Raw genomic sequence first — 14240 nt, 5'->3', positions numbered from 1 at the left:
ATGAGTTCTAAGGAACAGATGGAAGGAAATTGGGGACAGTGTGGAGTGAGAGAGGAATGCCGTGTCTCTTTGTGGTTCTTTACTAATGGCATAGCCAGCAATTTGTCCAGGCCCTAGTTAACCACATGCCTAGAGGTTGCTGCTGGTCCCCCAGTGATCCCTACCTTCACACGTCACTGTCCTTCCTCAAACACTCCACTCACCATGTTGCTTCCTGGGCCGTGATTTCTCATGAATCTCTGTGACCTGTCACATTCATCTCGACTTTTCAGCTTAGGTTTGTTATTTTAGCTCAGGAAGCATGGTAATAAAATAGGAGATCTAGCTTTTGCCTTGGTCTTCGCAGCTTTCAAGCTGTGTGATCCTGGGCATGTCCTTCAACTTCCCTTGCCTTCATTTACCTGATCTATAAAATGACTGGGGACTCCAGATGTAAATGGTCTCCTAGAAATGCTCATCCACCATGGCTGCCCTGGTCTTACATTTCCCAGGGATGCCCAGATTCAGATATGCTGGCCTACACTCCCGATAGCATCTATACTCCCAAGCCAGCCTTGGATCCCAAGTTTGAGTTTTAAAAATGTCACCGCCCTGGCTTGTTAAGACCATCTCCTGTTATTCTCTATGGCATTCTTCTACTCCAGACGCGTGGGTAACCTCAAGGACTCTGAACAAACTCAACTGATTCCGTCCTAGCTGCTCTGGCCCTGAGCCGCTGCAGCTGTCAGAAACGAGCTCCTGGTCCCTGCACCACCCCCCACCCCCATATGGCTGTTAACTCCCAGATTAAAGCTCATCTTACCCCAAGCCCTCGCTGACTAACTCTCCCTACCAATGGCCACTGCTTCTGCCGTGGCAAGTGTAATAGCCACGTTCTTGGCCCCAGTGGCCTTCGGCAGTCTATTTTAAAATTCCAATCATCCCTTCAAAAGTGCTTTTTTTAAAAAACAAAACAAAACCGTGATCATTATTATACATATGTACACTATTGGAGGCTTTTTCCCCATTGTATCATAGATGTTTTCTCTCATTGCCTCGAAGTCTGCACCAGGCGTTAATGAATGCCTTGGGACTCTGTTAACGCTTCCCCTCATGTTGGGCAATTAAGTGTTTAGTTTTTCGATATTATACATACCTCAGTACATGTTGCTTTTGAATTATTTTTTTGGTCAACTCAGATGTGTTATTATTGTAGGACAGAAACATTCTTACCTGTTTATGGCATCTTGTAGTTTGGAAACCCCTGCATAGGTCTTACTGACTCTCCAGCATGCACCCAGGACTGTTGTCCCGGCCTCCTTCTCTGCTCCTTCAGCCTCCCCGTGTGCCTACACTCAGTGGATGGCCTGCCCAGGGCACCACATAGCTTGGTCTCAAAGATCCCTGCCTCTTCAACTCTTGCCTAATCCAGTGGTTCTCCAGCTTCGGGTACATTGGAATCGCCTGGGGGGCTCGTTAAAGCAAAGATTGCCCCATTCTCCAGAGTTTCTGATGGAGTATGTCTGCAGTGGAGCAGGAAAATTGTGTTTCTAACCCCTTCCTAGTGGTACTGATGCTGCTGGGACAGGGTCCACACTTGGCGAACTCGGGCTGTAATTCTTTTCTCTGATGTCAGGGGAAATGGTTCAGCTTCTCTAACTCGTACCCACCCAACTATCCATCCTCTGAAACTCGTTCTCATCTTCTCCGAGACTGGACTCCTATTCTTGTTTTCTTTTAGTGTCTCCTATATCTGTGCCATTGAAACTTTCCTTACTTTGTCCTTCAAGCTCCCTCCCATCCCTGCTCTTTCAATAGTCACCTTTCTCTTACCAACATTACCTGGTTCTAACTACCAACCCCAATGGCTTTCCTTCTGCTGCACGTTTTTCTGAACTTGACCTTGATCTTCACTTGCTACTTCTACTTCTTATCCATGTATTTGCTTTCAAATTACCAGAAATGTCCCAAGCTGCTCTATGGAGACTATCTGGAAAATTGAAAATCACCCTTCTTCCCAAATCCGATGGCCTTTCTTTATTATGTAACAATAGCAATTTACATTCATTGACTTCCGACTGTGTTCCAGGCATTGTGCTAAGCATTGAATATATAGCTTGTATATATAAATATAATCTCATTGTGAAGATTATCCTCATATCAACCCTATGGAGTAGGTATTATTTTATAGATTTAAAAAACTAGGCTCTGAGAAGTTAAATAACTTGCCCAACAGCTTAAGTGAAGGAACCAGAATCAGACCCAGTTCTGATTCCACATCCCATGTATTACACATTACTCCAGAACATGCATCAATGTCCCTGAGCACCTATTAAAATGCCAATTCCTGGTTGCAGGGCCAGAGATTCCAAACCAGGTGTGGCAGAGGCCTGGGAATCTGAATTCTTAATAATGGCCCAAGTGATTCTGATGTGGGCATTCCCAGAACCACACACATTTTGAGAAACAGTCCCTTGGTATTGACATAATTGGCCACTTCCTTTCTTTAAACATTTCCTTTGGTTGCTATGATACAACATTTTTTTCTGGTTCTGTGGGCTCTCTGAGTCTGTTGTTCTCCATCTCCTTCTTCCTCTCCTGGCCGGATCAGTGGCCCCAGATTCTGCCCCCGCCTTCTCCTCCCTCTGCTGTCTGTCCCCATGCGCCCATCCACTTGCAGCACTCCCAACTCAGGCAGATGGTCCCCAATCCAGCCATTCTGGTGCCAGCATCCTGGTGAGAGTCATGGAGCAGCATGATAGGATTTTGGAACAGCAATGAACTATTGCCCAGGCTCTGGACAAAATCGTGAGGCAGATGATACATTGATTTGGGTGCCCCACCACCACACCCAACCCTTGGGTCTTTCCCCTTGCCTATAAGAACCCTGTGCTTGCAGCTTTGTAATCAAATCAGTTCAGCAAAAGGCTGATAATTGTACACAGTCACACTAATGTGTTAATTCTCATTTGCCACTCATTTGCATTTTTAAAAGCCTTTTATCTTTTTTTGTGGGTTCAACCGTTGTTCACAAGTTGAAGACATTTCAGGCTTCCTTTAGCAGATGGGGGTAGTTCAGAGGGGAACTGGGTCAGAGGAGGAAGGAGGGCAAGCTGATTTGGGAGGGACCCTTCTCTTCTCCTTGACATTTTTTGAAGCTTAGACTCAAAGACAGCCATTTTACCACCACTGGGAAGGCAAGACCTGGCCTTTGTTGCCTCCTGAGCACTGGGGCAGGGATAAGCAGTAACTATAGCTGCTGCAGACCTGTCCCTAGAAGCACAGAGGGTGAGCACAGACTGTAGAGTTGGCTGCTCTGCTGGCTTCCTGCCACCCTCCACCTTGGAGTAGCTGGCTCCTCTTCATTTTTCAAGTCTCAGCTGAAATGTTCTCTTCAGTGCAACCATCCTGACCACTCTACTTACCTAAGCCCCTCTTGGTGATTCTCTGTGTTGGCAGCTACTTTCCTTCATTGCATTTATCAGTTTGTAATTATTTTATTTGTCTATTTACTATTCTTCCTGTCCCCATTTGGACAGTAAGGCTCCAAAGGACAGGAATCAGTCCGCCTGATCCCATAGTGCTCATAGCATAGTGCTGGCTCAGGGTAGATAGTATTTGTAGCAGGAATGGCTGGAGAGCTGTACCTCCACTACACGGCACCCAATGAGCAGTGCTTGAGCCGAAATAACCGTCGCCAGGAGCCATCACAGTGCTGACGGACTTCAGGCAACCTGAGAGCAGCTGGTGCACTTCACTGGCGGGAGAGTGGTGCTGGGGGTGCTCTGAGAGCAGCATCAGGAAAAATTACGAAAGACACTGAAATAGGCAAAAAAGGGTTACTAGGCTGGCACCCTTTTGAGTTATTGGGACTTTCATCATCTTTGAGCTATTTTACAACTTTTTAGGTTGTATAAAACCGATAGCATACAAATGATTCTTGTCAATAGAGACACAAACTCGTTTTGTCTGGTGGAAGCGCAATTGATTATTGCCCTTGGATACTGACCAGTTTTGCATCTATTTGTAAATTCCTGTTAGCTTTCCTGATTGCCTTTATGTCTGGGTTCTTTGAATTTTTCTTTGAACTGATGGTAAACTCTTGCTGGTTGTCTCATGAATTAGGTAAATAAAATCTCTGATATGTGTTTTTATATTTGTAGAAGAGTCATGATTTTGGCTTTTAAAAAAGTCTAATAGAAAACAAATCAGGATGTAGTTAGGAGAGGCTTTTATTAAAAGATGTTTACAAGGAGGAAAGGGACTATTGCAACAGGGGGAACCTGCAAGTGTCTCAGGGGTCAGGGCACATAAAGGTGGTTTTTTGCACAGAGGCATGAGCAGGGCTGGAAAGAACTGAGTGTGGGGAAAATGGAATGAAAGGGTAGCATGATCAGATGGTAGATCAGAGAAGATTTTATGCTAAGGCCAGTCTGTTCTCAGGAGGGGCTCAGTGCTGGCCCAGGCTGTTGGTGGGCCAAAGTTCAGGGGCTTGGAAGACGGAAAGAAGCTTACCCAAAGTTTGGTTAACATTGCGTTCCAATCGATCAGTGGAGTAAGCAGTTCAGCTCATCATTTATGAGGCAAAGAATGGGAATTTGGAAGGTCTGTGTGTAGCTTTGTCATTGGTTAAACAGGGGTCATCTGAGTCTTATCTAAGTCTTATGGGAAAGAATGGTTCTTTGCAGTAAGCTGTTTTCCAGAACACAAAAATGAGGGGATTCCTTTAATCATCCCTGTTTTCTAGGAGTGAAGAGCTCAGGTAAAATTCAACATTGTCAGCATGCTCTGGGATGTGAGTTCCATCCCCCCAGTCTGGGGGTCACCCTGATCTTCTCAGTCAGCATAGATATTCCTGCCCAGGAACTTAGGGACCACCCCTGGCTGTGGCCCATGCTGTGACCTCTCTAAACCCCCTTTCCTGAGTGTTTATTTAAGGCTTTGATTCCTCCTGCTTGACTTGCCAGGAGCCTGTCTTATCCCCAAGAGACAAACCCAAGATAGCTTCATAATCTTTGTTTCCAAATCACCATCTCCAAAGAGGATAATGGACCACCCCTTGGAAATTGGCATCCTTTGGGCTGAATGCAGGTCACAGAAGTGTTTTATTCCAAGTGGTGTTTTGCTTTGATTTTTAAACTTGAATTAGATGCCAATATTAGCAATCAGAATATTGAATCTAAAAATCCAGATTTTCAACTTCTCTGGAAAAATGGATTGCTCTGGCAATTCTGGCCTGCATTTCTATTGTATGCCATCCTACAGTATTTAACAGAATTCCTGACAATAAAGTGTGTCATTGAAAAAGTTCTATTTCTGGATCCAAATATGACTTTGGGTGCTGTTGCTTTTTTACAGCCTGAGGAAGGAGAGGCATGAGCTCTCCATCTCCTGTTTACCGCTGCTCCTCTGAGCCTGCTCAGTCATTTAGGTTATTGTGTGTGTTGAAGTATTTCTATTTCCTTCCACCGATGATCACTTTCAGTACCTGAACAACTAGTCAAAGAGGTTTTACTTTCAAGAGATTGTGTAATTAAGGCATCATTTAGGAAAACTGCTTACTATTTACATATAATTGCCTGACCACATAACACTACTGAGATGTGTCCTTAACCATGCAGCAGACCTATTTCACTGGACATTTCACTCGGCTACACCAGCATGCTCTATACATGGTCAACTTGTGTTCATACACTGTGAAATCATGGGATTTGGTCAACTCCTACTTGGTTCTTGCTTATGCCTTATAAAGAAAGAGGCTGTTGGTGGTCACTGGTGAACGTGGGAGGCCTGGAAAGACATATTGACCTTGCCTTTGGATGCAAAGTCAGTGCAGTTTGTAGCATAGAGTTAAATCTGTGATTTAAGCATTTGGAACATAAACATTAAGTCCTCTGAATTCTTAATTGCAGGAAACAAACTGAGGGTTGCTGGAGTGGGGGGTGAGGTGGGAGGGATGGGGTGACTGGGTGATAGACACTGGGGAGGGTATGTGCTCTGGTAAGCGCTGTGAATTGTGCAAGACTGTTGACTCTCAGATCTGTACCTCTGAAACAAATAATGCAATATATGTTAAGAAAAAAAAGAAGAAGAAGAAGGTAGCAGGAGGGGAAGAATGAGGCGGGGGAAATCGGAGGGGTAGACGAACCATGAGAGACGATGGACTCTGAAAAACAAACTGAGGGTTCTAGAGGGGAGGGGGGTGGGAGGATGGGTTAGCCTGGTGGTGGGTATTGAGGAGGGCACATTCTGCATGGAGCACTGGGTGTTATGCACAAACAATGAATCATGGAACACTTCATCTAAAACTAATGATGTAATGTATGGGGATTAACATAAGAATAAAAAAACAAAACAAAACAAAACATTAAGTCCTCTGTCTCCTAAGCATTTCCAGTCTTCCTATTCTCAGGACTAGAGGCCCCTCCCTGGTGCTTCCACAGCCTTTTGGGTCTCTCCCTATCACTTCTAATGACCTGTGTCTGTGTCTGTGTCCCACAGAGAGCCTCGGCCTTGATGGGGAAATTATGTATTTTCTATGATGATAGGCCCAGGCCTAGCCAGCCCTTGAGGCAGGATCCAGAGATACGACACCCATCAACCTTCATTAGTCTAGTGAATCTCTCTACTTTGCACGTGCCTGAGTGAGGCATGAAATCTTTAGACACACAGATATTATATGACAAAAAATAAGTGCATCAGTGTTCCGGTGACATTTAGTGTTCCTGGTGTCTGTTTCTCATCTCGTCTGATCTGGTGTCTCCCTATCTCTTAATCACAAGGCTCCCTACCCATGACTGCCTCAGAGAGGGGCTTTATAGACATCCTGTCTCTGTTCTTGCCTCCTGGGAGCAGGCCTAAAGATGACAATCAATTCATTTGGTAATTGGTATATTGCTGTCTCTCCACTTCCTAACATCCATCCAACCACAGTGTTCATGCTCTGGTAGTTTCCTTTGCGCATTTACACAAGCAAGTGCCTGACCTTTGACCAGCTTGCACAAGATACCTATTGGACTGTGTCTGTATTCATGGACTGAACTCTATCATGGAAGTTGTAGAGCTACCTTCTGCCAGATCCTGACTTGTAAATGTTCAGGAAGCACAGGCTGACCTTGCCAAGGGTTCTAGGCCTGGGTGCTTTCCGTCCTCTGGGTGCTGACTAAGCACTTACAGAGCAACCCCCCCCCAACCCCCCAGCTGCCCCCATCTCAGTGCTTAGGAAATTTGTCTTTGACTATGTAGCATTTATATGGCATGATTTCCCAGGAAATCCCATCTCTCTATTCCCCAAACTATTCTGTCATGCCTGACACTGCTTTAATCACCAACACTTCCATTTACCCGTTAGAGCCAAAGTTTTTAAAAACCTCTAGGAATAGTTCAATTTTTTTAATGTAAACTTTGTATTGAAGTATAACATTCATACATAAAGGTACACAAACCAGGGGCACCTGGGTGGCTCAGTCGGTTAAGTGTCCGACTTTTGATTTCGGCTCAGGTCATGATCTCAGGATCTTGAGATCGAGCCCTGCTTCAGGCTCCATGGGGAGTCTGCTTGAGATTCTCTGTCTCCCTCTCTGTCTGCCCCGCCCCTTGCTCTCTCTCTCTAAAATAAATAAAGCCTTAAAAAAAAAAAAGTACACAAACCATAGGTGCAAATGAACCACTAATGTAATGAATGCAAGGATCAAGAAATAGAATATTGCCATCTCCCCCAGAAGCCCTCCCCACCACTGCCTTGTGTTCCCTTCCAGTCACCTCCTCTTCACCCACCAGGGAAACCATTATCCTGACTCATAAGAGATTACTTTTGCTTTTGTTCTTTATATAGATGGGATTGTATTTTATGTATTCTTTTGCATATACAATGTTTCTTTTGCTCAGTATTATATTTATGAGATTCATCTATTTGTTGCATATAGTTGTGGTTTATTTGCTTTTATTGGTGTATGGTCTCCCATTGTGTGAATAAGCTACAATTTACTTAACTATTCTAACGCTGATGGACATTTGGATTGCTTCCAGTTTTTTACTTATAAATAGTGCTATTAGTTGTAAATAGTGTTTCCTAGTTCAGGTCTTTCAATGAACATATGCACCCTTTTCTGTTGAAAATACACTGAGGAATGGAATATATGCAACACAGGATATATTCATCAGTACTAGATCCATTCTTTCCATTTAGCCATTCTGGAGGGTGTGTAATGGTGTACATTGTGTTCTTCATTCCCATTTCTCTGATAACTACTAAAGATGAGCACTTTGTTTTCTATGCATTGGCCATTTGGGTATCTTTTTTTGTGAGTTGTTTGTTTGAGACTTTGGCTAAATTTTCTATTAGGTTTCCACCTTTTACTTAATGGTTTTTAAAGTTCTATGTATAATCTGATAATTTGTTAAATATGCATACTGCAATATTTTTTCCCACTTCGTGAATTAACTTTTCATTGTTTAATTGTCTTCAAAATAAACAGAAGTCTTTATTTTTTTTCCCTTTATGGTTAGCCCTTTGTGTGTCCTGTCTAGGAAAATTTTTTATGCCCTAAGGAAGATATCATGAAATATCATGAAGATGTTTTCCTGTTTTCTTTGAAACTGACTTTTATGTAAAGTGTAAAGTAGGAATCAGTATTTTTTTTTCCATATTATTCAATTGACCCAGAACTACTTATTGAAAAGTCCACACTTAAAACTATGCCTTTAATTATGGGATTATATATGTGTGGATCTGTTTCTGGGCTATATTCAAGAAGCAGTTAATTGTTAAACTTATTCTCAAGAAAGAGTGCCTGTAATCTGCTTCTTTCCTCAAGTAGCATTCATTACATACTCATTATGAACTAGGCATCATGCTAAGAATTTTTGCTGCATCATTTCATTTTAAACCTCATTAACCCTCTGTAAGATAGCTCCTATGTGTAATCTCCATTTTGTAGATGAAGAAATTAAGACTCAGAGAATTAAATAATTTGCTCAAGATCTCCCAGCTAGTAAGTGGAAGAAAGTCTAGCTGACTTTGAAATGTGGTTCTTTATTATACTGTCTCCCAGAGCAGCTTTTTGAGTGGGCAATAAGAGTATGTATGTTGACAGTGAAAGGAGTAATGCAGAGGAGTGAGACCAACTTCCCTCACCTCCACCTATCATAGTATTTTGTTGCTTTATTTGAGTTATATGGCATGTGGCGGTGGTGTACATTTAAATTTTCACATTCATTGAAATAACACATTTTATAGCTTAGGAACCATAGGTTTATGCCATTTACTAGGTACTTGGCGTATGATAGAATATACTGTTCTTTTTTTTTAAAGATTTTATTTTTAAAGTAGTCTCTATACCCAATGTGGGGCTCAAACTCACAACCCCAAAATGAAGAGTCACACGCTCTACTGACTGAGCCAGCCAGGCGCCCCCATAGAATATATTGCTGTTATTATACTATTCATTTTTTCTTTATTACTTGTCAACCTTTTACATATTTGTAACCCTGATGAACAGAAGGGTACTCTGCCCAGAGCAAGGACTTAATAAATATTTGTGTTTTTATAGTTGTTGGGCTCTGATTGCTAACTTGAGGTTTTCTGTTCAGGTAGGTTTTCTATCCTGTACAAATTGTTTTTAGTTCAGATCATGTGATCTATCCCTAACATATATTTCCTATTTTTTCTCTTTCTTTTTTTTTTTAAATATTTTTTCTCTTTCAATAACTGCTGCCTCAAAGGGAAAAAAATGCAGATCTTTGGCTGCATGGTCTGGCAGCAACAGATGTGAAATTCTTAAAACGTTAGAACCAGGAACTACTTTCCACACAATCAATGGGTTAAAAAGAGAGGGAAAACTGACAGAGACACAGAGACAGAGAGAAAATGGAGTCTTGTAGAGAGACAAGCACTCCTAGTTCTAGACCTTTACCAGGTCTGTGGCTTTAAGTTCTGTGCTTTAATTTCTCATGTGCAAAATGGGGCTGATAACAGGACTTGTTTTAAGAGTAAAATGAAGCAGTGGACAAAAACATACCAAGAATGGTAGAAAAATGCTATTAGATGTCAAATACTGGTAGAAAGTAAACTGAATACAAGGTACAGATGTGCTTGGTTTTAGTAATAAAAGAACTAAATATAGATTTTAGATATTTACTAAAAAAGGAACTGCTTGACAAAGTAATTCAGTATAGTATAATGTTAAACTGTGGTGTATTATTACTTTACATTTTTTGAGTTAATGTTTTTATTGAAGTATAATCTGGGGCGCCTGGGTGGCTTGGTCAGTCTAGCATTGGTTTCGATTTCAACTCAGGTCATGATCTCAGGGTCCTGAGATCAAACCCTGCATATGGCTCTGCGCCCTTGTGGAAGCTGCTTAAGACTCTTTCTCCCCTTCCTCCTCCGCCCCTCCCCCTCAAAAAAAAGTATAATCTGAGTGTATTTTGAAATAATCGAATTGACATTAACTTACAGATTTTTAAGATCACATTCACTGCATTCAGTAAAACAGGATTTATCTATAATTTACTGTCAGGAATAGAAGGGGGCCTTGAATATCGTTATCTTCTGTTTAGTGCAAAAGATGTAAAATGATATGCATGTTAAGTGCCAAGGTTTTCTCTAAAATGGGCCCACTGTAAAAGTCAGTGGTGTGCCAGTTCAATTCACCAAATACTTAATTAGCGCTTCTGATTTCCAAGGAATTGTGTTGGGTCCTGAGGAAGCAATAAGGATGAATAGCATCAGATGAAGGCAGACAAGACCTGAACCCAGTAACTAGTCAGCAAAACAGATTGGGGCATCATAACATTGAAAAGGTAAAACACAGGGAGAACCTGGTGGAGCTCAAATAATTTAAAATTTCTGCCTACGTTTTTTTTTTTTTCTTCTTCTTCTTTTTTTAAAAAGGAAATCTTTTGGATTCCTTTTCACATGTGCCAGGTTGTTGTCTGCAGAGAAGCTGCGACCCTGTTAAATCTCCCCTATTCCCTGTTCTTCCTTTCCTCCCATATTCCATGAGCTCCTCTGCCACCAGCACTGCATTTGGAATGGCATCTATTGTGTGGGTGGTGAAACGATGGAAAGTTATTTTTGTTCTAATTATGAGAACTGTTTTATGGAGGGGGGAGGAGAGGCAGATCACAGACGCTCAACGAGGATGCTCCGAGGAGGCGTTACTAAGGTTACTAGAAAGAGGACGGCAGGTGATATTTAGGCAGGGCTTTTTCTAAAACAAAACATTTTCAAACGATGGGCGTGGGCGTAGTGTGAGCAGTGCCACACGACATTAGATGACGGGCTCCGAGCGGAAGGAAAAAATTGAGGGCTGCGACTTGAGAAAGTAGGAAGCCTCTGCCTCCCCTCCCGGCCCTGTTCTCCGCTGCCTTTGTTTCCCGGGGCTGTTCTGGCTGTAGCACAAGGTCGCCGCGCCCGAGGACGGTGTCATTTAAATGTGACACGCGGCTGCGCCGGACCGGAAGCGGCGCCCAGTCGGGACCCGTAGGAAGAGGCGGGAGCGGGCGGCGGCGGTAGTCGCTGTGACGAGGCTGAGCGGCCGGCGCGGACGGGACGGGCCCTGCAGCGGCTCGCTCAGGCCGTGGGTCGTCGCTGCAGCCGCCGGGAAAAAGGAAAAGGACTCTGCGGGCGTACTTGGCAGAGCAGGGAGGAGGAAAGGGGTGTGTCATAAGGGCCTTGAGTGTATTTGGGGTTGGGGAGAACGACTTCCAAACTTGTTCCTCATATGCTACTAGTTGATTACCTTTTTGTTGTTGTTGTTGTTTGGTAGGTTCTAGAGACACCGGCGTCTCTCTTCTCGAATTTCTCTCGGCCCTTGTCAGTTGATTCGTAGCTCGAAGTGAGTGAGAGCTTTTTATTTTTCTTTTGAGATGGGTATGGGATGGATGAAGACGCCAGAGAGAAAGGGCGAGGGGGAGCAAGGATAGGAGGTGGTGTCGCGGTTTGTGGGAACAAGATGACGTTAATAATAGTCAACATTTACAGGATTTTATCATACTGGACTCCGTCTAAAACTCTTTATATGCTGTAACTCATTTAACGTCCAGTCCTATGAGACCGGTACTCTTATAGCCTGATTTTATAGAAGGGGAAACTGAGACTCAGAGAGAGGTTAAGGAACGTGCACAACGAAGGACAGATGGAAATTTCAGAGCCTGGATTTGCACTCTGGTAGGCTGATGCTAGAATATATCTCTAAGCTCCACACAGTGGTTGACCCCCATCAGGATGTAAAGAAAATGAGGACATAAAGGGTGAGAAGCTGGTATGGCTTGAACAGATGTCATAAGACAGCTGGAGCAAGGAGTTGACATGATAAAGGGTGTGAGATCTGCAGGTGATGACAGATGTAAGAGAGGATAGAGTTGGAACTGTGGCCTTCTAACCTTCACCTCCAACCTAGGCTAGGACCTTCCTCTCTAGAGTTCTGTGGGACAGGGAAGAGAGGTGTACACCCACACACTTAAGTTTGAAAAAGATCACAGACTTTATTTATTCAGGGTAGCCAGGACTAGAAACGTACCTTGTCTTAGGTCCAATGCAATAAAGTTTAGGGAGTTATTTCTTCTTTTTCCTGCTGCACTTGTAATAGTAAATCTAGTTTAAAAATTTGGATATGTCATTTGACCGGGACTAGTTCCTTGTAGCCATATGAATTGAGTATGACTTCAAAAGTCAAATAATCCACTGATTCCCCATTAATGTGTGTCCCAAATTCAGTATAATGCTGTAACCAGAGGCTTCCAACACAACTGAGTGACAACTGAGATCTTTCAGTATTTCTAAGAATTTCAGTTAAAAAAAATGAATTGGAACAAGATAAAGTTAACTAGGTCAAAGAGCAAGATTGTTTACCTTGAAGAAAGAAGGTTTAAAAGAGAAAGGAAATCTCAGGGCACCTGGGTGGCTCAGTCGTTTAAGTGTCTGCCTTTGGCTCAGATCATGATCCCAGGGTCCTGGGATTAAGCCCCACATCGGGCTCTCTGCTCAGCGGAAAGCCTGCTTCTCCGTCTCCCACTCCCCCTGCTTATGTTCCCTCTTCCGCTCTCTCTCTGTCAAATAAATAAAATCTTTAAAAAAAAAAAGAAAAAGAAAAAGGAAATCTCAACATATGTTAAAGATAGGAAAGTTTTAATGAATTGATAGTGTACTATTCACAAATACAGTAAGTCTAATGGAATATAATTATGTTAGCATATTCCAGAGGCAATTTGGAGTAGTTGAAATCATGAGCTTAAGAATCAAGTAGTTCAGTTTAGCTGCCTGTTTGCTCTATAATTGATTTTTTTTTAAAGATTTTATTTATTTATTTGACAGAGAGATAGACAGAAGAGCACAAGCAGAGGGAATGGCAGAGGGAGAGGGAGAAGCAGGCTCTGCACTGAGCAGGGAGCCCGATGCGGGACTTGATCCCAGGACCCTGGGATTATGACCTGAGTTGAAGGCAGACGCTTAACCATCTGAGCCACCCAGGCACCCTGCTCTATAATTGATTTACTTAACTTTGTTTGTCCTTGATTTCTTCATCTGTAAAATGGAGATAATAGTTCCTAACTTGCAGAATTAGAAGCGGTGTTTGTTAAGGACCTACCATAACGTCTGGAACAAAGTTGATGATAAATACACAGCAACTTCTAGTAATCTGAGTCAAAAGTGAAGCATCACTGAACCTTGTGTGCAGTCACACGGCAGCTTCTAGATCTTGTTTTCAATGAGAAGGTCAAAGAGTATCCTAATAATTAAGGTGGAAAGTGTTGATTCATTTTCTGAAGGGTAAGTCTGTTATTTCAAAGTGAATGAAAGTTTTAGGTGGCTGGATAGCCATGAACAGTGATATACTCACCATGATCCTTTACAATTATTATGGCTTTGAAAGATAATTTATTTTTGAACTATTCTGTTTCCTGAACTATGGGCAACTTAAGTTCTAAGTAACCAATCTTATATTCCTTTACAGATGCATGGTCATGGAGGCTATGACTCTGATTTTAGTGATGATGAACACGGTGGAGAATCTAACAAAAGGAAAAAAAGGTAAGTAATTTTTTATTCATTTGTGTTTCAGATCCTTTCTAGATTGCGATGAGGTATAAATAAATAATATTGAAAGTTTTTGGATTTTGTTTGCATATGAAGACAATGATGCTCTATTGAATGAATTTTCGTTTATTAAACTAGAATGAATTGACTCGAGAATTTGAGAACAGTTATGTGAAAAATAAAATAATGTTTATGCTGTGAAGGGATTTATGGAAAGGGA

The 14240-nt window shown here is 42.3% G+C and overlaps 1 protein-coding gene across 6 annotated transcripts in view; it reads left to right on the top strand.

Annotated features, from left to right (window-relative positions):
- Positions 1-11457: 11457 nt before the first annotated feature.
- The window catches only part of LOC123846687 (protein FRA10AC1), a 42524-nt gene continuing 39741 nt past the window's right edge, over positions 11458-14240 (top strand). For 3 of the 6 annotated variants that reach the window (XM_064595038.1, XM_064595036.1, XM_054508309.2), the window contains exons 1-3: positions 11460-11640; positions 11751-11819; positions 13938-14014. In XM_064595038.1, coding sequence (XP_064451108.1) covers positions 13938-14014 — 77 coding nt within the window. In that variant the 5' untranslated portion in view covers positions 11460-11640; positions 11751-11819. Of the gene's footprint in view, positions 11641-11750; positions 11820-13937; positions 14015-14240 lie in introns of all 6 variants that reach the window. The other 3 variants (XM_064595040.1, XM_064595039.1, XM_064595037.1) reach the window with 2 other exon arrangements.

The sequence above is a fragment of the Mirounga angustirostris genome, unplaced genomic scaffold (assembly GCF_029215605.1).
Source record: "Mirounga angustirostris isolate CCGP_5_RB_7025 unplaced genomic scaffold, mMirAng1.0.hap1 SCAF_6, whole genome shotgun sequence".
Classification (NCBI taxonomy): Eukaryota; Metazoa; Chordata; class Mammalia; order Carnivora; family Phocidae; genus Mirounga; species Mirounga angustirostris.
Note: the sequence above shows the minus strand (reverse complement) of the source record. Positions and strands in the feature narration are given on the sequence as shown.